Source organism: Eumetopias jubatus, unplaced genomic scaffold, assembly GCF_037043125.1.
Source record: "Eumetopias jubatus isolate StellerSeaLion01/CBP00866 unplaced genomic scaffold, mEumJub1_p1.0 scaffold_8, whole genome shotgun sequence".
In the NCBI taxonomy this organism is placed as follows: Eukaryota; Metazoa; Chordata; class Mammalia; order Carnivora; family Otariidae; genus Eumetopias; species Eumetopias jubatus.
This window is the reverse complement of record NW_028274814.1, coordinates 39,469,426-39,492,697: the sequence shown is the minus strand read 5'-3', so window position 1 is coordinate 39,492,697 and position 23,272 is coordinate 39,469,426. Positions and strand designations below refer to the sequence as shown.

The 23,272-nt window shown below is 36.1% G+C and overlaps 1 protein-coding gene across 3 annotated transcripts in view; it reads left to right on the top strand.

Moving 5' to 3' along the window:
• ERC1 (ELKS/RAB6-interacting/CAST family member 1) overlaps positions 1-23,272 on the top strand; it is a 563,373-nt gene that overhangs the window by 263,938 nt on the left and 276,163 nt on the right. For all 3 annotated transcript variants that reach the window (XM_088025858.1, XM_088025859.1, XM_028121160.2), the window contains one exon: positions 996-1,127. In XM_088025858.1, the coding sequence (XP_087881984.1) occupies positions 996-1,127 (132 nt within the window). The remainder of the gene's footprint in view (positions 1-995; positions 1,128-23,272) is intronic.

The window sequence follows — 23,272 nt, the reverse complement described above, 5'->3', positions numbered from 1 at the left end:
GAACTCGGGGCGCCTGGGTGGCTCAGTCGGTTAAGCGGCTGCCTTCGGCTCGGGTCATGATCCCAGGGTCCTGGGATTGAGCCCCGCATCGGGCTCCCTGGTCGGCAGAGAGCCTGCTTCTCCCTCTCCCTCTGCCTGCCGCTCTGTCTGCTTGTGCTCTCTCTCTGTCAAATAAATAAATAAAAAATATACTGCTTGAACTCTGCTTCATTTATCCATCTTATTTTAAGATCTTTCCTTTCTTAAATGTTCTTAAAGTTCTGTTGGATTTTGTCTTTCTGATAGAAATCCATATTTACCTTCCCAGGAGTGAATTCTTAAGCTTATTTAGAATATCAAGGTTAGTAGGAATTGGTTGGCTAACTAATTTACTCATCCTTAGCCCGATCACTTAAATCCAGTTACCATTTTTAGTTTTCTCATATGAGTTTAAGAGAAAACTGATGTCTTAAAATCATTAGGAAACCACTTTTTTTTTCATTTACTTTTTTTTTCTAAATTAGTTTGCTAACAATTGTCTATATAAAGAATATAATCTGAAATATCATGCTATTTATCTAACTTTTCATCAGGGCTGAACTTTGCAGGGAGAGACTGTTTTGGTACTGAGTCTTATTACTTAGGCTTCATCAAACCTGGCTTAAAGCCCAGTTTAGAAAGTAATTCAAAAAACAGCTTTGTGTTTTTAAGTAATCAAAGCCCTTGCTGCCTGTGCTGCTTAATACGGTTTTATTCTCTCTGTTACAGAGAACAAATCCATCACTAATTTGTCTTGCTTAACTAACTTGACCTTTTGCTCTTAATAATCTACTTCTCCAAACTCCTCTTATGCTTCTTTTCTTTCCTTGTTCTTTCCTCTGTGAAGATATCTTTCTGGCTTGGATTTACTTCTGAAAGGAAGAATATTTCATAAGCAAATAGTCCTTTCTTGATAAATAGTCTCTCCTTGCGTTAACTAATTAGTCTACTTCACCTAGTCTTCCATCGTTTTCCAGGACAGTCTCCGTAAGAAGGATGACAGGATTGAAGAGCTGGAAGAAGCACTAAGAGAAAGTGTACAGATAACTGCAGAGCGAGAAATGGTGCTAGCACAAGAGGAGTCAGCCAGGACCAGTGCTGAAAAACAGGTCTGCAATTTTAAACAGTTACTGGCAATGCTGCTGGTTAAACAAAAGGTAAAACCCAACCAGTATAGTTTAGGTAAACTGTACATACGTTTATAGGGTTTCAAAAGCACTTCATCAAGTGTAAGTATTTAAACCTAAAAAAGAATTGAAATAAGGTTGAATGAGAATGACTCCTGTTAAGAGTCTCTGCATTAGTAATTTGGAATTTATTTCACATACATGGCTGTGGTATATGCTCATGGATCTGGTGAGATGAAATGGAACTTGTCTGTTTGTTCCAAGACTGGTCACAATCCTGCTTTTAAATTGAATGGGAAAACACAAACATTTCTGAGTTAAAATGTTAAATTGAAAAAACAGTTTATTTATTTTATACCCTGCCTTGTTCAAAAGAGCAGTTAAAGTTATAACAAGGTATTAACAAGGTTAATAGCAAGTATGAAGGACATCGTTACCGTGACACCTGAGAGCCCCGGAGCAGCATGCCTCAGCCCTGAAGTGACTTGTTAAAGGATTCTACTGCTGCCTTGTGTGGTGGTTGCTCTATATATTCTTCTGTCTTTTAGATCCCCATACACTTGCTTTTGACTTTTTGTTAGGAAGGATAACTAACATTGGAAAATGTGAATGGAAAAAATGGTTCTAACAAGCGAAGGCTCTAATCTCAATTCCTAGTATGAGTGTGATTTGAGGTTTTGAATCTCCCTCACACAGAGATTCATGACATTTCATTTTTTCAGTTATTGTTTCCTTTCCATTTCTTTGTTGGAGAACTATACCTGCTAAAAAGGTAAAAAATTCAGTGAGAGGGTAACCTGAATCTTTGGGGAACCTCCATGATGAGACCACTGTGGTCTTGTGAGTTAAGGTAGTTGCTTAGCAAGGAAGCGGACATGATGTAGTGTGTGCCATAGGGAGTCCCTTCATAACTGTGTTAGTATGAGGCTGTGGTTTCTTTAGTGCTAAATATAGAAAGAAAGACACACAGTTTTTAGCCATACTGAAGAAAAATGGAACTCTTCACAGTCTTTCAGTGTCTTTCAGTGCCCTGTTCCTACATAAATGCCTTGTCCACTTCTAATCTGAATATTTCCTGGTACACAGTTAAATAGAGCTTGGGTAGTAGAGAGCTTCAGATGGTAGTAGACAGCGATTGATGCAGGTGAAGAGGGATTTTCAGATGGTAGTAGACAGCGATTGATGCAGGTGAAGAGGGATTTTCTTTTATCTTGATTTTACCTTTTTTATGTTTTTACCTTTATTTTCAAAATGTCCCCATTTTTTCTTTCTTTGAAGATTTTTTTTCTGCTTGGGGTCATTATTTAGTGACAAATCTTACATACTGGGGATCATGTAGAAATGTCGGCAATTAATAAACATCACGTCATTATGGCATATAAATTGCTAGTATGTTTTTTTTAAATGTCTTATTGTGTGAACTAGTTACAATTTGCTTTTTTGGGGGTGGATTTTTATATATTTATGTGTTTATGTATTATTTATAATAGGCTTATTTTAGATCAGTTTTTTGGGGTTTGTTTTGTTTTATTTTTTAGTTTATAGAAAAGTTGAGCAGAAAGTCCATGGAATTCCCATATTTTCCTTCCTCCACCTCAGTTTTCCCTATTGTTAACATCTTGCATTGGTGTGATATATTTATTAGAATTGATGAGCCAGTATTGTTACATTATTAACTGGTCCATAGCTTACATTTTGGTTCGCTCTTCATCTCATACAGTTCTGTGAGTTTTGCCAAATGTATCATGTCATGTATTCACTATTACAGTATCATACAGAATAGTTTCACTGCCCAGAGAGCCTCTATACTCTACCTATTCATCCTTCCTCCATCTCCCCAATCCTTGATCTTTTTCCTGTCTCCATAGTTTTTCCTTTTCTAGAATGTCATGTAGGTGGAATCACACAGTATGTAGCCTCTTCTGACTGAGTTTTTCCATTTAGCCTTGCATTTTAGGTTCTGCCGTGTCTTTTTGTGGCCTGATAATTTTGTTTTACTTTTGAATAATATTCCATTGTATAGATGTGCCACAATTTGTTTATTCCAGTTGAAGAACATCTTGATTACTTCCAATGTTTGGCAGTTATGGATAAAGCTTCTGTGAACATTTATGTATAGGTTTTTGTATGGACATAAATTATCAACTCATTTAGGTAAATACCTGGGAATTGCTGGATTTTATGGTAAGACTATATTTAGCTTTGTAAGAAACTGTGAAAACTGTCTTCCAAAGTGGCTATATATAATTTGCTTTTAATTGCATGCTTTTTTCTCTCTCTCTTTCCTGTTTATCTTTTTTTCCACCATTCTGCTACTCACTGCCTATCTGAAGCTGTTGAGTGAAATATTGCATGAGACCAGTCATTTGGGCTCTAAGTGGTTTAAGGTATGAAGAAGCCGCTTTTGTGTTTATATTTCTGAGGCCATGTAACCTTCATCCACTGTCCCTTCCTGCTGTCATCTTCTGTTCTTATTTTTATCTTTTTCTGTCTTCTAACTCCACTGTTAATTTTACTTATATGTATTAATTGTATATACCAAGGTAATCTATAAATATTCATTTGAAATATCTTAAAAGGGTAAAGCTTTTTTTGGCAAGGGACATTATTCTTATTATCTTACTCAGGTCCAAAAATTACCTATCTCTTATCTAAATTTAGCCTCTTAGAAGAAATAACTCCCTCTGTTAGAAGGAGGATATTTCTTAATCTCAGGAAACAAACTGAGGGTTGCTGGAGTGGTGGGGGGTGGGAGGGATGGGGTGGCTGGGTGATAGACATTGGGGAGGGTATGTGCTATGGTGAGTGCTGTGAATTGTGTAAGACTGATGAATCACAGACCTGTACCCCTGAAACAAATAATACATTATATGTTAACAAAAAAAAAGAGAGAGAAGATAGTAGGAAGGGAAAAGTGAAGGGGGGGAATCAGAGGGGGAGACGAACCATGAGAGACTATGGACTCTGAGAAACAAACTGAGGGTTTTAGAGGGGAAGGGGTGGGGGGATGGGTTAGCCTGGTGGTGGGTATTAAAGAGGGCATACATTGAATGGAGCACGGGGTGTTATATGCAAACAATGAATCATGGAACAGTACATCAAAAACTAATGATGTAATGTATGGCGATTAACATAACATCATAAAATTTAAAAAAATAGAAGGAGGATATCTGTATCTCTTGATTGCTTCAGAGCAAAATTATTTGGGAATAATCTCTCTTAAATAAAATACAGAGCCTTTTAAAGTTTAAGAGGGGAAAACTCAAAAAGGAAAAATTTTCTTCTTATAGGATCCCCTTATAGTTTCTTTATTCCCAATACATGCTGCTCCATATCGAACCCATGCCCAATACATGAAGAAGTTGTATAGTGATCCCATGAAGGAAGATGTCCTATAACCTGTGTTGTCAAATGGAGAAATGAAAGTGAATAATCCCATGGGGGGAAACCCAAGGGCTCCTTTTACTTTTGCTTTGTGCTTTTTTGCATGGATTTTCTTCTTCTGAAACTTGCCTCTGCTCAAGTTTAAGCAGGTTTTGTTGAATGTGAGAGTCCACATTTTCTTAAAATGAGACTAGAGTAAAATCTGTTCTCTTAAGTCTCAGAATTGTGGGGTGGTAGGGAGCAATGTCTTTAGTTCAGCAGTGCGGCTATAAACTTAAATTTTTTGAAATGCTTTTTTTTTTTTTTTTTACTTGAAAAGAATGTTTTAAATATCTTCACTAAGTAAGTTTATTTTTTGAAGAAGGCTTTTGCAACTACATTGCTAACTAAAGTTTTAAAAAATGCCTCTAAAGTAATAAGACATTTTCTTGTAGCTCAGTAAGCTGGATTTATATCTGTTCCTAAAGAGTATTTCTTAATGTTTTGAGCATTGATAAAGATATATCCTCTCAATGTAACTAAAATTTGCACATCAGTTCTGACTTTTATTTTTAAAAGCTCATTTTTAATAGTGGTACTCTTTTTTTTTTTTAATTGCCATTTTGATGTTTTGGCTTGTATGTTAAGTATAAATTTTGACCTAGAAGATCATAAGGTTTTACCTATGATTTGCAGGTAGTTATAGATCAATGAGCATTTTTTTAAAGATTATGTTTATTTATTCATAAGAGACAGAGAGAGAGAGAGAGAAAGGCAGAGGGAGAAGGAGGCTCCCCGCTGAGCAGGGAGCCCAATGCGGGACTCGATCCCAGGACCCTGGGATCATGACCTGCGCCGAAGGCAGACGCTTAACCATCTGAGCCACCCAGGCGCCCTCAATGGGCATTTTTTAGGGTTATATCCTAAAAATTTTTCCCCAGATATTTGCATATTAAATATTGTGCATTCTCATAATTAAAATCACTTGAACAACAACAAAAAATGGAACTCTGATTAAATGGTATTTTATAGCCTAACAGGACACGTTGGACCTGCTTGGTTTTTACTCTGGATCTCATAGAGTACCCAGCTTCTTCCTTCAACATTCAAGTTCTTTTCCTTCGCTGCCAGCCAGACAGGCAGGTGGGAGAGCCAGGGTTGGCCTTCACTGTCAGTAGTTCTTGATTCTTTATTGTGAAAATGGACAGTAGAGTCATTTAAATTTGATCCAGCCTCTGCGTCTTACAAAGTTAAATAGCTTAAAAAAAGTAAAATAAGAAGACAGTGCTTATGGAATGTACAGTGCACATTGGTGGTACATGCTTCATTATGATTCGCTTGTTTGCTTCTCCTGTTCCATTGTTACTTTTGAAGGCAGTGGATTTTTTCTTGTGTTTCTGCCTTCTTCAATTTCAGCTTAATCAAATTTCTTATCCTCAGCCACGTCTGGTTTGTCAGACACAGTCGTGAAGGAAATGGAGCGAGGTGCATGAGTGACTGGGGTCCAGACTGCATTTGGCATCTGCCAAGTGTCCCATCTTTTTACCTTCTTAAAGATTTATTAAATTCTCTCTTGGCTGCGAATCTACCCAGCCAAGAGATACAGCATTTATCACCATGATACCCAAATACTTTCTCAAACAGAACAAGTCACCACTACTGAAGCATCACTTGTAACTGAGTAGCCCGTAGAAGACTTGTGCTAATAAAACCGTAATTGTACTCTCCAGTCCTTCCCATGGCCTTCTTTCTTTTAGCTGTTCCCAGAGTTGACAGTTTATTCTTTGGCCATATAAACGTAGTCCTGTACTGGTCTGAACATTTATAGTAAATGATATTTCTCATTTTTTAAATTAAATGGCAGTAATGCTCAGAAAATAAAATAATTACCCTTTTACTAATGCTACCCTTTTACTAATGCTACCCTTTCTGCAAACATTTATTGAATACCTTGTAGTTTTCCAGATATTACACTAGGCACTGGAAATAGAAAGATAATAAAGGTAGCCTCTGCCTCAAGAAGTTCATTGTTTATTTGGAAAGACTGAAGAATGAACCTATAATTATGGTTCAGTTTCATTAAGTGCCATGGTAATGATCTGAATAGAGAGCTTTAAGAGTAGAAGAGGAGGGGCAGGCATGTGATCCAGATTGGAGCGATGCACAGAAGGCTTCCTGGAGGAGATGACTAATGCATGAGCTGAGTCTTAAAAAGAAAGAATTAAGCAAAAAGAAGGTGGTAGGTTATTCACCATATTTTGTGTAGAGGGATCAGCATATGTGAAAGCTGGAAGCATCAGGAAACTTTAAATAGTGTTTAGTAGCTATAGTTCAGGATAAATGTGTATGGCATGATCTATGGGAGGGAGGGGAAAGTGCATACAATCTGATCACGCTGAAGCATGTTTAGTCTCATGTTGTGCTCCAGCATTTAATTTTATGTTCAAGGCAGTGGAGAACTATTGAAGCATTTTAAGCAAATCACAATATTTTTTCATGAGTTTGCTTGCTCATTCATTCATTCATTCAACAGATCTTTATTGAGTGGTGCTATGGTAGTCTGGGGTAATATATTGTGATGAATAAAGCAGCTATGGTCTCTCCCCTAAGAGAGCTTACAGTCTGCAGAGGGACACAGACACTAATCCAACAAAAAACCCATTTAATTACAAGTCATCACAAAGTGCTATAAAACATAGGAATGGGTTTTCTGTAATAGACAATAATTTGGTGGAATTTGGAGAGGTTAGAACCTATTTTTGATGGAGTGCTCAGAGAGGGTCCTCTGAGAAAGTAACATTTAACCTGGGTCTTGAAGGGTGAGAAGCCTGCCATGTGAAGAGTGGGGAGGAATCAATGTTTGTGACAGCAGTAAGGTGGAAAGCACTGGACATGTATGAGGACGACTGGTGTGACTTGAGGGATGGGAGCAGTGCAAGGCATGCAGGACCTTACATAAGGGGTGGCCAGAAGTTTGTGTTTTTTTTTTTATTTTATTCTTTTTTAAGATTTATTTATCTCTTTGACAGAGAGAGAGACAGCAAGAGCAGGAACACAAGCAGGGGGAGTGGGAGAGGGAGAAGCAGGTCTCCTGTGAGCAGGGAGCCTGATGTGGGACTCGATCCCAGGACCCTGGGATCATGACCTGAGCCGAAGGCAGACGCTTAACAACTAAGCCACCCAGATGCCCAAAGTTTGTGTTTTTTTAAGAATGGTGGAAACCATTAAGAGTTTAATCAGTGCATGACATCCGCTGATTGTGTTTTTAAAAGACTGTCTGGCCACTAGTTGAAAAATGGATTCCACAAGGCTAAGAGTGGAAGCAAGAAGATCAGATGAGTTATTAGAGCAGCCTAGGCCAGAGGTCTTCAAATTGAGGTACACATACACTTGGAGATGGCACGAACACTTTCCAAAAGGTACAGGTCCTCAGCTTCTAAACATACTTTTCCTTCAAATTGATCTGCCTCAGAAGGCACCTAAGAGGAGCAGATTCTCTTTTTTTACTTCCCTTTTCACAGTGTGCATCCCTCACTTTACAATAGGCACACATCTCCTGAATCTTAGTATTTTCTGTTCCTCTAAGGAGAAAATAAACGCCTCTGGAACAGTTACAAACAGATAATTCCAAATATTGGTGTTAAGAAGATGGATCAGAAAAGTCAGATTGTTTACTATTCTTTGTTTTCAATAGAATTGAAGGATAACCTAATTAAGTTGCCAGCTGATAGATAGTTATAAATAATTTTTAATAATAGGCTACTGTGTGATTGGGGGCATATAATTCTGAAGGAGTGCAAAAAATTAAGATATATTGCTATAAAAAAGCTCCTTCCATTCCTATCTATTTATTTGTATAAAGGTTTCTTAGTACGTACACCTATGAAAAGGAAGCACACAATAGAATTGATACAAACCCTGAATAAGTAATATTCATCAAGGAATATCTAAACTAATAAAATAAAAATTCCATTTCATTAAGATAAATATTTTAATGGTAAGATACATTTTTAATAAAGTTTTACTTTTCACATTAATAGTATTCTTTCAAAATATCACATGTATATTAGTTTCGATTGATTGTATGTTATTAATAATTGTAATGATCAACTTGAAAATTTTTTAATAGATTTATGACCACAGGAAATTTTGTAAATATGAGATTTACACTTACATACATATCTTTGATACAGAAAAGTATGAGAGAGGATCTATATAAACAGTCTAGCATAAAATAAATTACATCAGTATAAAATTTTAGGAAGAAATGGAACAGAAACACCAGGTCAAAGAGAAAAAGGAACATGTAAAATTTTTAATTACTTAAGAACAGTTTGTCTTTACAATTTTTAAATAGATAAAAGTAGATATCAAATCGCCATAGTATTTATATTTAATTGATACTTTTTTAAAAAAAGAGTGATGCTTTATTTTTTAAAAACAAATTTTATTTTTTTTTTTTAAGATTTTTTATTTATTTATTTGACAGAGAGAGAGAGATAGCAAGAGCAGGAACACAAGCAGGGGGAGTGGGAGAGGGAGAAGCAGACTTCCCGCCGAGCAGGGAGCCCAATGTGGGACTTGATCCCAGGACCCTGAGATCATGACCTGAGCCGAAGGCAGATGCTTAACGACTGAGCCACCCGGCACCCCTAAAAACAAATTTTAAAATACCAAAGAAATCACATTCCTTGCAACTCTTTAAACTTACGATGTTCAAAAAATAGATATCAAGTTAAAATCATAGTTATGTAAACTATTTAGGAGGCATACAAGGAAAATCATGTAGGCTCCTGGTCTAGGCAAGAAACTAAATTAGGAAATAGGTGGGTAAATTGAATAGGGGCAGTGGGGATGGAGACAGGTGGACGGATTTAGAATGTCTTTGGAAATAGAGCTAAAAAGACTTGATGAATTGCATGTATGGATAAGGCTGAAGGAGAAAACAAAGATGATTCTCCAATTTCTGGCTGGACAACTGGGCAGATGTTGGTTCCATTTTCTGAGATGAGAAATCCTGAGGGGTAAACTTGTTTGAGGATAAGAACTAAAAAATTGTTCCAAAACAATGCTAGCTACATTATTATTAGTAGTAGAATTGTTACATCAAATGTATATATCAACCCAGTTTTCTCTTCTGAGGTCCAAATCAATGAAGTAGACAGTAACCTACTTCATGTCTACTTCATACCTTTTTTCAGATATTTCATCGACATCTCAACCTGAAACCATCCAAATCCAGAACTCTGGATTCCTTGCCTGAGACCAATTTTTCCATCTCATGGAGAGAAAATACTCTTATCCTACAAAGCTGAAATTAGTCATAGCAAGTGTTAGGAGAAGCAAGTCCGAGAAAGGCCGAAGTGATAGGTCAGGTACAGAGATTGTAAACTCTGGTTCTCTAGTAGCTAAGAGAGTGCGTTCTGGGTTAGAATCCTTGTTGGAATTATGGTTCCATCACTTAAAAATTGTAATTTCTCTGTCAGTTCCCTGAGCTATCAAAGATACTTACCATAACTGCCACACTAAAGAGAGGTTTTTGTACAAAGTACTTTTAACAGAGTTGGCATATAGTAAGCACCCAGTAAACCTTAGCTACGACTGAGCTTCTGTTGTTAGTACCGTGGCTCTTGATAGCTCCAAGGGAAGGGGTTGTTCTGATCAGCAAAAGGCCCGAGAGAAACTTAGAATCTACAGACCCCACCTGGTCAGTTCAGTATTTTAACCTTCTTTTTGTTAAAAGTTCCCATTTTCATATATCAAGTTTTAATCCTTGTGACTCTTCCCTGCCACTTGCCAGCCTGGAATGTATAATATCTGCATCAGCTGGGAATGCCACAGCCAACTAATAGGTTGGTCAAATGGGTATCCTTCTTATCATTGGGTTATTCATTTTCTGTGAGTCTGTCTTAAGTCAATGCAGGATCTTAGTCTGTCCATTATTTTCCAATTTTCTTTTAGGTTTCCCTCATAGAAATAGTTTTAGTAGCTTTAGTAAATGGCTACAAACCTGTGCTGTAAAATCCAGTCCTAATGCTGTCCCTCAGTTTTACAAAGTATGTATTATTCTATGACTTCCTTTAGGAAGGAAAGTAGGGAGGGAAAGAAAAATAATACTTTCTTTAGCACTATTTAAAACAAAATGAGAATTTGAGAACATTATGCTTAGACCTTATTCATGGGAGTAGGAAGATGGAGAAAATTTAAGATTAAAAAAATTCTGTGTTTGATCCTTATAATCTTAAATTGGAAATATCTATTTGAATATTCATGACTTTTTCCTCTTCAACACTAAGATGCGTGCACGCACGGGCACATGCACACACATTTCCTGTGTACTGAAAATACCTCAAAAATATTATTTCATTTGCAGTGCACCCTTGTAATGCCCAGGTATGGTATCCAAATACCATTCTGTATTAAAAGGATTTGAGTTCCAAATAGAAGTTACTTTTTTCTTTTGACATAAAGTGAATTCTATTTTTCTTCACAAGTGCTTATTTGTGATCAAAGCCTCTATAGTCTTTATAGCAGCACTCTTCAATAGAACTTGGGCACAATGGAAATGTTTTATATCTCTTCAGTATGGCAGCTCCTAGCCACACATTGCTGTTGAACACTTAAAATGTCGCTAGAACCCCTGAAGAACCGAATTTTTACATCTGTTTAATTTTAATTAAATTTAAATGGCCACATCTGGCTAGTGGTTACTGTACTGGACAGTGTGTTGGACGGATGGATACTTATATATACACATACGTACTTAGCAACTACTATTTAGTTTTTCCTCCCGAGCCTGACAGAGTTATAGTACTGATATAGACATAGATACAGATATAGATATAAGGAAAAACACTTTCCTGATGTTGATCCTTTTTTTGTTTTGTTTTTGGAAAAACACCTGTGGTCTAAAAGCCTATTTGTCAAAAGTAATTATTACTTTAAGAAATAATGGTGAAAGACTAGGTTAGTAGAGGACTAGGTCACTTTCAAGAGATACCCTAATTATGTGTATGTGTGTATTACCCCATGTTCATGTAATATTAGACACTTCAATTTATAGCATGCATGATGGAATTAGTATAGGAAAAAGAAATACAAAAGTTATAGAAGCGAGAAAGAGGTGTCTGTCCATAGAGAGAATATGCCACCCTAGTGTTAAGAGTTTAATGGCTTCATAGATACCACTTATTCCATTACTCTGTTATTCATTCCAATAATGCTTATTGAGAGTTTACTATGTGCTAGAAACTGGGAATACATTAGTGAACAAAACAAATGGTTCCTTTCCTCCTGGTGTTTATATGTTAGGGAGGTTGATCACATGATCACAGACATAAACATATTCTTTAAGATTGTGATACAGGCAAATAAAGTATAGAATTATAAAAAGAGTATAACAAGGGGAACTTATTTAGAATGAATGGTCAGGGAAGGCATCTCTAAGACATTGATACTTAACTCGACACATGAAAAGTAAATAGGAATTGGGGAGATTTAGAATTTCAAGAAATTTACGTCAGTGGAAACCACCTGTGTGGACACCGTAATAATGGGAAGAGCATGGTATAGTTGTGCTATAGAAGTAAAAGAAAACCACCAGTTAGTGGAGAATGCTGAGTAGAAGTGAGTTGGTGGCTGGGTGGATAGGTAGGTGAGTGAATGAGTAAGTAAAGGAATGAAAGAACAGATGCTATGACAAGAAACTAGAGAGGAAGATATAGGATGTCGTGTCAATGATTTTAGATTTTATATTAATCATAATGGTTAGCCTTTAAATCATTGTAAGCAGAAGAATGACAAAAATCCATTTTATGTTTTAAAAGATTATTCCGGCAGTTATATGAAAAATAAATCAGGGATAAGTAGGGAAAAAAATAAACAAGGGCAAAAGGCAGAGTACCTGTTAGGAAGATAGTGCATAATCCAGGAACATAATAGGGTGTTGGCAGTGGAGATGGAGAGATTTATTTGGAGATAGATGCAATAGGATTTGCTGATGTTTTGCATGTGGAAGATTGGGGAGTGGGAGGTGGCAGGGCTGATGGCCATGTTTTCTGCCATGAAAGCTTAAGTCGGTGGTGGTGGTGTTTATCGAACTGTGGGGAAAACTGAAGGAGGAGCAGTTTAGGGTAGACATTCAGCTATGTGTATATTAAATTTGAGATACTTGTGCCCTCTTTCTCATGAAGGAGTTGTCAACTAGGGACTTGGGTATATGGCTTTAGCTCAGAGATGTGCTGTGAGCTAAAATAGAAACTTATCTCCAGTTACTCTCAAATGCACATAAATTGAGAAAGTATTATTACTAGAAAATGTGACACACTGAAAGTACATAGCATCTTACTCTTAATATAATTACAAGGTTTGAGGTACTGACATTTATTGATTACCTATTAACTGCTTGTCATCATGATAAATACTTCATAGTATTTAATCACTTAAATTCTTAGATATATTAGTGTTTCCTGGAGAGAGAAAGAACATGGGGGCTCATTGGATCCTTTTTCAGAAGAACGAAGATTGGTTTGCATTTATTGAACTACATGTTCCCTCTGAATGAAGCAGTGTCTTCATCTTTATTCCATCCTCTTGTCTGGATAAATCCTACTTCTCCTTCCATAAAACCTTCTCTTCCCCCCAAGTCTGAGTTATATGTCTCTCCCACGTTTTTCAGCAGCACTCTGTACTATTTGACAACACTGTTATTATTACTTATTTGCTGTCACTTTAAGAGAGTATCTCCATCTTCTCTATTAGAATGAAAGCTCCTTGAGGGCAGGAGTTGTGTTTTGTTTATTGTTGTATCCTTAGGACCTACCATCATGTCTGGTACATAGTGGCATTCAGTGAATATTTGTTGAGCAAATGAATTAATAATGAGTGAATGAATGAAATTTTATTCTGACCTCCTGACTGTTTGCCCTCCTGGTAACTTCAAGTTGATGTTGTTTAGTAAATAAAGTGATGCTTCAAAGTGATGTTGTTTAGTAAATAAAGTGACTTATTTCACTTTATTTACTAAACAACATAAAGTTCAATGGAAGCATCACTTTATTTACTAAACAACATAAAGTTCAATGGTAATTTTATGAGTTTTACATTAGTTACCAAAAAACATTTTGAATTATTACAAAAATATGTTAAATTATTACAAAACTATTTTCAATTGTTTTTATTCTTTCTTGCAATTCCTCTCCATGGGATTATTTTTTTTCAAGATTTTATTTATTTGTCAGATAGAGAGCACAAGCAGGGGGAGCAGCAGGCTCCCTGCTGAGCAAGGAGCCCGATGTGGGACTCGATCTCAAGACTTTACGATCATGACCTGAGCCGAAGGCAGACGCCCAACCAACTGAGCCACCCAGGTGTCCCTCCATGGGATGGGATTTGATGAAGCACTTTGTCATCTGCCAGAAAAACTCAAAAAAGATTTCACACTTGTAGATTTAAAGATTTAGATATTATTATTTGAAAGCTTATTTTTTGTGGTAAAGAGTATTTGGTTTTAAAGCGTGGTAGCTCCAATGGAAAAATAAAATTTAGAAATCCTCATCATCCCTGACTTATCCTTACAGTGGGAAGTAAGGGGACTTATTGTGTCTCATGCAGCGAATGCGCAACACTCTGTCCCACCATGGCTGATCTTTCAAACAGTGGGAACTAGCAAAAAGTGGTGTTGTGTACTGCCTAGTCTTCAGCACTGAGATAGCAGTAAGCCATGTCATAAAAACATGTAAAAATTCAAAACATTCTACAGAACAGATGTAAACTCTGATCAAATTAGGATGAAAATGTTTTTGATCTTACTTTATTTCCTTCTGGTGGGACTAATACTTCTGATCATCATTGGTGAATCTGACATTAGGTTTTGAAAGATTTGTCTCATCTCTCCTACCTTAAAGATAGATTTATAATATTAAGATTGTTTCCTTGTATACAATATTTTAATGGGCTATATTTATATTTTGTAGAAGTTTCTTAACATATTTTTTTCACTGTTTATCCTTTATGCCTTAAAAACTGATTTCTCTGTTGGTAGTGATGGAATTTTTGAGGTGAGTAGCTGAGTGGTCTAAAAGTATTATAAATACAAACATGTTTCTCAGAACTATGTGGAAACTTTCAGTCTTAGAAGAAAATTTAGTTGTAAAATAGCGGTATAAACTGTGCTTTTAAAAGAGATTACCGATTTCTGCAGAAGTACCATTTTTGGTCCGTGCAAAGATTGAAGGTACTTTGTGGAAAGATACTTCATTTTAAAAAAGATGTTATTATGAAACATTCTATTGGTAAACATGAGGAAAGTACATTTTTAATATTCTAAGAATCTGAGATGGTGACAGTTAAATTCACTATCATTTTCTCTTTGCCATTGTGTAATCATTTAAGTATTTAAATCAAGCTCTGTCAAGAGGAACTTAGTAAGTTTCATTGTAGACTCTTGCTCTAATGTCAATGAGTTTGAATCTCCTTTGTTATGGTGACTGGTTATGAAATCAGTCACTTGACAGACCCTGAAGTGAGACTGCTGGAAATACGTCATGTCTGCCTTCATGGTGACAGCTGGCTACAAAACAAACCCCACCAGAGCCATTCTGCAATTGACAAGGGACTTCAAAGGCCAACAGGGCTGCCACTTCAAAGAGAATTCTGCCATCTCTGGCTTGTTGAAAGAAGAAGTTAAATGGCTATACCCTGCCATAGCAGAAATCTCCATGTTTAGACTTCTTCTTTTGATCTTAGAAAGATGTATGAAATGGGCTTTAAGTTAAAGGAATGATATAGTCTGTAGCAATGGCAACCCAATATTATTCTGCATTTCAATCCACTTATTAATGGAAATTACCAAAATATGTTCAAATAACAGTAGGCCTAAAAACTCAAATGTCTCAGCAGATGAGTGTTCAGAAGAATTGAAACTTCGTATTACTTTCACAAATGTGGAATAAGTCATATGGTGAATAAAATGGAGCTCTCAGTGTGTTTTTAAAACTCTCCTTCAATTTCTCCTGGTAATTTTTATTTCCTTTAGTAGAATCGTGTTCTGAATATTGATAGTAGAAATGGCAGACAACTAAAACCTGTAGTCTCAATCCAATTTGCATGGTTTAAACAGACATTTCTCTTTCTCCCCTTTCAGTAACTCTGTACTTGAAATTTTAAACTACCTTGTACTGTTTGAAATGTTATTCATCAAGTTATGCTGGATACGATCTTGAAATAATTACCTCATCATTATATTCAACAAAGGAAGGATCTCAGAGTTTTAGTAAAAGTCTTCCAATAAAAGATCAAAATACTAACAAGCATCTTGAAGAATAACAATGAAAAGGCAGCAACATGAATTCTTTCATTTAGAATACTGATGGCCCTGAAAGATACTCATTTGATGGAGTTATGTGTAGTATACTTGAAAAAGAAGAAAGGAAACTTTATAAATAACAGGGCAGTAAAAATATAGAGATTTTATATGTAGTATGAAGTGAGAGTAGGGCTTGGGCCTGGAGTTTAAAATTATTACAAGTCAATAGCATGACCTTTTTTAAATTGCAGTGTTTTCTCTCTCATCCTCTGTATTATAGAAGGATAAAGCTAAGAATCCTTAGATTATTTTGCCCTGATCTTATTTTCTTTTTTTCTCTTAAAACTTCTACTTACATATAATAAAAAGGTTGACTTAGCAGAAGTTTTAGGCACTATAATAACTTCCTCTATAATTTTGCCAGATGGGGTCAGTAGACAACAAGTAAAGAAATTCTGAAAGGAAACTGGAGCTCCCAGGAAATAACCACATGGGATGGTATGACTGAAAAAAAAAAAAACTTTTTACACATGAGTGGTTTGTAACAGTAGTTCTTAAAGTGATGCATTTGGGTTTGCCTTTTTTATTATAGTTTTTTGTTCTTGAAAATTTCTGATAAAATAGTACATGATTATATTATTCTGGAAGTTCAGGAAATACCTATGTTTCTAAATTTTGGCTTGATTTTTCCTTTTCATTCAACAAAAGGACCACATCTGTGTTTTCCAAAGTTATAATCAAATGAAAAATTAACTGCAGTGGAAAAGAAATAAAACCTTGGCACACCCCAAAATTGAACCACAGAAATGAGTGCCAGAGTCTATAGATATTGGTTTTCAAAGTAGACATGTTTTTATACTTCTGACTAAACTCTATAACCACTACTGCGCTGGGAAGCACTTTTGGAATCTATGTGGCAGATCTGTAACAGATGATATTGAGTTTGCTTGTAATGAGTTCTTGGGGTGTTTGGCCCTTATTCTGTTATCTCCTACTGAGAAGTTTGATAAACCAAATTATTGACGATAGAGGCAGTCATCCAAGATATCGCTGAAGTTGAAGTCATGAGAGCCAGATGGCTTCCCACTGATTTTTATATGCAGTTTATGTTCTCCTTGGCTGCACCTTCTTGGATGTTTTCAATAAAACATATTTTCCTAGGGAAATATACACAGCAGGACTTACCCTACACAACAGATAGTTTTTGTGTGTGGCAGACCCATGCTCTAGTTTGGCACTCATTTGTCCCCTCCTCTTATCTCCACCCTCTTTAATGAATGAATAAAGAGGTAATAAGGGCTAGTGTAAAGTGCAGTGAACCAGAAGTCAAGTGATGGGGATTCTAGCTCTTCTGTTTACTAGCTGTGATTTAGGGTAAGGCTCATAATCTTTCTAAGCCTCTGTAGTGGAATGAAGTAATTTATTAGCCCCACAAGTGTTTTGGTAGCCTATAAAGACAGTATACAAATGTTGAGCATTATTGTTATGGCCAGAATAATTGTGTGTATGTGTCTGTACGTACACATTTATGTGATGCTTTTGAGTTCTCTCTTGGTATCCTTGGGTTGCCAGACATTAAATCCCACCTTTTTTCTTCTTTGACTAATAGTAAATTTGTAATAAATAAAATTTTTATTTTTTATTTTACTATTGATAGTAAATTAATAGTAAATTAATGTTCTATTGGTAAACATGGGGAAAGTACATTTTTATGTATATTTTTATGATAGTAAATTAATAGTAAAATTTTGATAAACTTTTTATTTTCATTTGTCAGTTTTTTTTTTTTTTTAAGATTTTGTTTATTTATTTGACAGAGAGAGACACAGCAAGAGAGGGAACACAAGCAGGGGGAGCGGGAGAGGGAGAAGCAGGCCTCCCACGGAGCAGGGAGCCTGATGCGGAGCTCGATCCCAGGACCCCGGGATCATGACCTGAGCCCAAGGCAGACGCCTAACGACTGAGCCACCCAGGCGCCCCTGTCAGTATTTTTTTAAAAACCATTTTCCAGGGGTTATAATGAAATAATATGTTTTCTCCACAAAAGGTATCTGCAATTGATGAAATATCAATCTCTTTACTTCTAGGTAGCTGTTTGACTTTTTTCCAGCAATGCAAATGAGGATTAAAATTTTCCATTAAAGTGTCAGTAAACTTTTATTGTTGAAAACTTAAGGAAAGAGTATGAAGCTATTTTATTCAAATTGTTTATTTGATCTTAGAGGGCTTAAGCCCTAAATGCTCTGGTCTCTGTTGGTGACTTTATGCTAGTGAGGGGATTGCTGTTTTCTGTGATGAAAAGGAATTAATGTTTTCTCCATGTGAAATGGCCAAATGATTTCAATTATGAAGGAAATTTCTTTTCAAAAGCTGGACAGCTTGTTCAGCCCTTCTAGCATCTACTTTAGCCTGTTGTCTTGACTTCCTAGTAATGCAGAAAAAAAAATTTTTTTTTTAAGAGAATTTACTAGAGCTCGAAGTTCAAGGGAAAGTCTTGCCTTTCCACCTCTATTTATATTTCCCTGAATTACTCATTTGTCACAAACTCTAATGAGATATAAGGAGGTCTCAGACCCAGATGCAGAAGAGTGTAAAATGATGGTTGCCACGTCTTGTTACTGCTGCTGGAGAAAGAAAATGTGATGTTACTTAGATTATTTCTATCCTTTTTTCTTCCAGGAGTAGAGAAGAGCCATAGAGTCTATGTGAACCCAGGCAATTGTTAATATTTGTTTTACTTGATTCTGGTATGAACTCTTGGTTGCTTAAGTAAGCAAATTATAGGAGACATTAATCAAGTAACAGTCTTCTGGAAAAAAAAAGTAGTTTTGAGTGCTTTAATTCAGATTTTTAGTTTTTAGTTTTGATGTTTTGTTACCAAAAAAATCACCTAAATGGAATCAACAGTGAGATAAACATTTGCCCTTCTTAAAGCCGCTTTCCAACCTCAGTGACACAAATGATGAGATTCATAGCAGCAGGGGGACATTTGCTTTGCTTTGAAAATGTGCACCCACGTTTTATTGATGTGGGATTTTTAAAGCTTCACTTAGGAATGATGAGGGCTTATTATAAGATTTATCTACCCAAGCCCTCTGGGTTGATAAAAAAGAAAAATTGAGATGGTTTGGGGGGCGGGGAAAGCATTTCTTTCACATCGTTGTGTTTCTACTCTTTTAAAATTTTTAAAAACAATGAAATCTTGCCATTTGCAAGATTTACATTTGCATTTCCATGGATGGACCTAGAGGGTATTATGCTATGTGAAATAAGTCAGAAAAAGACAAATACTGTATGATTTCACTTACATGTGGAATATAAAAAAAGAAACAAATCAAATAAAACAGAGACTCCTAGATACAGAGGACAAACTATTGGTTATTAGAATAGGGAGGAATTGGGGGGTGGAGGAACTAGGTGAAGGGGATTAAGAGGTACAAGCGTCCAGTTATAAAATAAATTAGTCATGGGGATGTAATATACAGCATATGGAAGATAGTCAATAATATAATCACTTTATATTTGTATGGTGACATACGGTAACTAGACAGATTGTGTGGGGTTCATTTCAATAATGTATAAAGATATTGAATCACCAGGATATACACCTGAAACTTAAAGGCTATTGTATGTCAATTATGCTTCAATAAAAAAATTTATCTTCAGCTAAAGATTTGTTACCACAACACAATATTACTGGAAACTTAAAGGCAGTTGCTGATGAAGTAACACAGCCAGTCAATGTGCATTTATCTCTTCTACAAGTCAGTCTTAACTGTGGATTCTTATAAACCATATGCTTTTGTAGAAATACCCAGCATCATTAAGTGTCCTATGGGAATGGGAGGCATATTTTGAGAGATGGTAAAAACATTTTGTAAATTCCTCACCAGTGGTGCACATTAATTATTCAAAGTGTCATTTGCTCATTTTATTCACACTCACAAACCTTTGACAGTGTTGACCTATTAGAGAAGTGCAACACTATTTAAAAAGTCAAGCGATCTAGTGACTCCCAAAGTTGAATTGGAGAAATGTATTTTCTTTAGTGTCTTTTTCAGTGCTATATATGTGACTCCTACTCATATTTGGGTTCTTCATAAGGTCAGGAGTAAAAGACAACAGTAGTACCTTGCAAATTCCTAAGTTTAATATATAGCTGAATTCAGTGTTATCTGTTACCATTAAGTTACTTCAGTAATCACAGTACCTTATTTTCAATAAACAGAACAGAAAATTAAATCAGTGCTATCATATAAGTCATACGCATTAAGAAAATAATTTTTTTTTTTTTCTGGTGCAAAAAGGTGGTTTTATTAAAGCCTGGGGACGGGACCGTGGGCAGAAGGAGCTGCTGCCCCGGGGTTGTGACAGGTGGGAGTGGGGGGAGGTAAGGAAAAGGCTAAGAAAATAATTCTTAATTCTTACTTTGGTATCATCTGCTTTGTTTTGAAGTTATGGTACAGTGGGACCAGTGCCCACCCTTTCGGAAGAACCTAATAGAGTTAATTTTACTGTACCTTTCATCCTAGATTTCATTAGACATTGTCCAAAAAATAACCCTCCAGTCATCTGTACTTTATCATTATCCCTATCTGTTCAGTACTTTCTTGAATCAACATATTCTTCAACTCTTCTTACTCCTTCTACATCTTCCCACTGTGTCACCAAAATTCACAGATTCATTTGTCTTCATTCATTCACCAATTCGCCAAATAGTTATTGAGTTTTTATTCTGTGCCAGGCCCTGACACATACATTCTTAATTTCTTCCCACTCCTCTTCCCCTTCTTCCTCCTCCTTATGTAATTAATACACGGTGTTATATTACTTTTAGTTATACAATATAATGATTCAACAGTTATATACATTACTCAGTGCTCATCATTTTAAGCATACCCGTAATCCCCTTTATTCTACTCATATGCCCACTCACCTCTCCTCTGGTAACCAGCAGTTTGTGCTCTGTATTTAAAAGTTTGTTTCTTTGTCTCTTTTGTGTGTTTATTCATTTTTTTTCTTTTGTTTCTTGAATTCCACATATGAATGAAATCATGCTATATTTGATTTTCTCTTTTTCTTCTTGAACCAGCTTTCACTTTCTTTGCCTGAGGTATAATTTGGCATCTCCTTTGACAACTTCCAGCAACTCTTTTCTGGTGATAAATACGTGTTTCTTCTGAACCGTAGGGTTAGAGGTAGGACCCTTCTTGTTTCCTGTTACATCTTCAGACCTTTATTCCATTACATTCTTATGAGAACGCCTGCTTCTTCAAGTCTCATGCCATTCTGATATAGCATTGAAGGTTTTCAGAATCTGTGTGGATAATTCATTTGCCTTATCCTTTCAGTTTCTTGACCTTTGTCTCTATTGATTTTCTTCACCCCATATTTGGCATTCTAAACCTTGTAATCTAGCCTACCTCCAAATTCACTCATTACAGTATCTTTCTGTCTAAACACAATTGCCTATTATTTTAGCATTCTTGTTCATTTGTACTATCTTTCCATTATCATTTGAACTTCTTTTTCTCTTTTTGCTTCATCCTAATCCATTAGCCCTGTCTTTCCTTCCCTCTGTATTCCCTGTCTTGGCTTCTCTCTGTATTCAGCTTAGAAACCTTGTTCCATCATTTTAGTAATTCTGATTTTCACCTTCTGAATCCTCTTGCTCCTCTATTTAGTCAGATCCCTTTAGTACCTCTGTGTTGTATTTAGGATAAAAGCCCAAATCCCTCATGGCCTACAAGATCCTTCTACATCTAGCCCCTTTCTCCCTCTCCTACCACATTTGCACCCTTCTCCTTGTTCTCGGGGCTTGTATCTTTTCTCTTCTCTCCCTGCTTTCCCACTTTAGGGCCACTATACAAGCTGGAAGGCCATTTTCCTCCCCATCTACTCCTTTCTTTCTTGGGCAAACTCTCTAGGGCCCCAAAACATAGGTCAAAGCCTCATGTTACGCACTGTACACAGTTTAAAATTAAATATTGATGAATTTTATTAATTATTGACTATATATGGACTCAAAGCTCAAGAGCTATAGAGAAATATATCTGTTTTGTTTTCTTTTATATCTTCAATGCCTAATACATAGTACCCGGCACAAGGTAGGAATTAAATATTTAGGGGGTAGGGGAGAAGGGGGAGAAAGGAAGGAGGGAAAGATGCAAAACCAGGCATGGGAACACTCTGCAGAGTGATTTATTAGATATAATTGTGGAAAGCTTTTGTGGAACACTGATACACTGCAGCAAAGCAGCATTAACTCTGAATACAGTGAGGTGTGACTGCCTAGGTTGGAATCTTGGTTCTTTCCCCTCTAGCTTTTATAACCTTGAATAAGGCACTTAAACTCTCCAAACCTGTATAGTCTTCTATAAAAGTGAGAATAATAATAATACCTAATATCTAGCCTCAGAGGATCATTGTGAGCATTTAATGAAATGATATCTGTAAAGTGCTTTGAACACTTCAGAGTATTCAAACGAGGTAAGTTGCTGCTGCTGTTGTTGTTAAGCTACTCCCTAGTCATAAAATACTGTACTGTTGGTGTATATCTTGTCAAAGAATTACCATGCATTGACAAAAAGAACATAATGGGGAAAGAGAATATTTCTAGTATAAATACTAGCGTACATCTGTTTTAGAAATTCTGTAAATTTAAATTCGCTGTAGTAGTGATTGTATGATACCTAAACGAGTTTGTTGGGAGAGGATGGTAGAAGGTATATATGTATATATGTGTGTAAGCTGTCACTGATACTTGAGAAATGCTCAACTCAGGAGCTTTTTAAATTAAAAAAAAAAACACCTTTTTTTAATTTAAAAACTTTTTTGGTAATTGTATAACAGAGTGGGTCTTTTTTTTTTTCTTTAAATTTTTATTGTTATGTTAATCACCATACATTACATCATTAGTTTTTGATGTAGTGTTCCATGATTCATTGTTTGTGCATAACGCCCAGTGCTCCACGCAGAACGTGCCCTCTTTAATACCCATCACCAGGCCAGAGTGGGTCTTAATCTAGAATTTCTTTGAAATCAAGAGAACCGGTGGACTTCTCAAATGAAAATCTGGCTTCTATGATGAATGCTTAACCTCCAGGTAATCTTCCTTTGTACACTCCTTTTTTCTTTTAATCGTTTCATTCCTTCGGAGACTTATGTTTCTTACCCTCCTAAGAAACTATAACAAGATTTCCATAAGCATCTTGGAAACGACAAAGTATTTTGCTCTCTGTTGGGGAACAGAAGAAGGTGGGAAACTTGAAGATGCAGTCTTTGCCAGCACCTGAAGCACCTAATTGTTTTGCTTTCTTAAGGAAAATGGGACTGTGGTAAAGTCATAATTTGTTTCTTCTTATTCTGAGTAAAAGTTTATTAGCTTGTGATTTAAGCAAACCATCTGGTCGTGCTGGCACTGCACACTATCAAGCCCTGTGCTTTCTCTTAATATGTT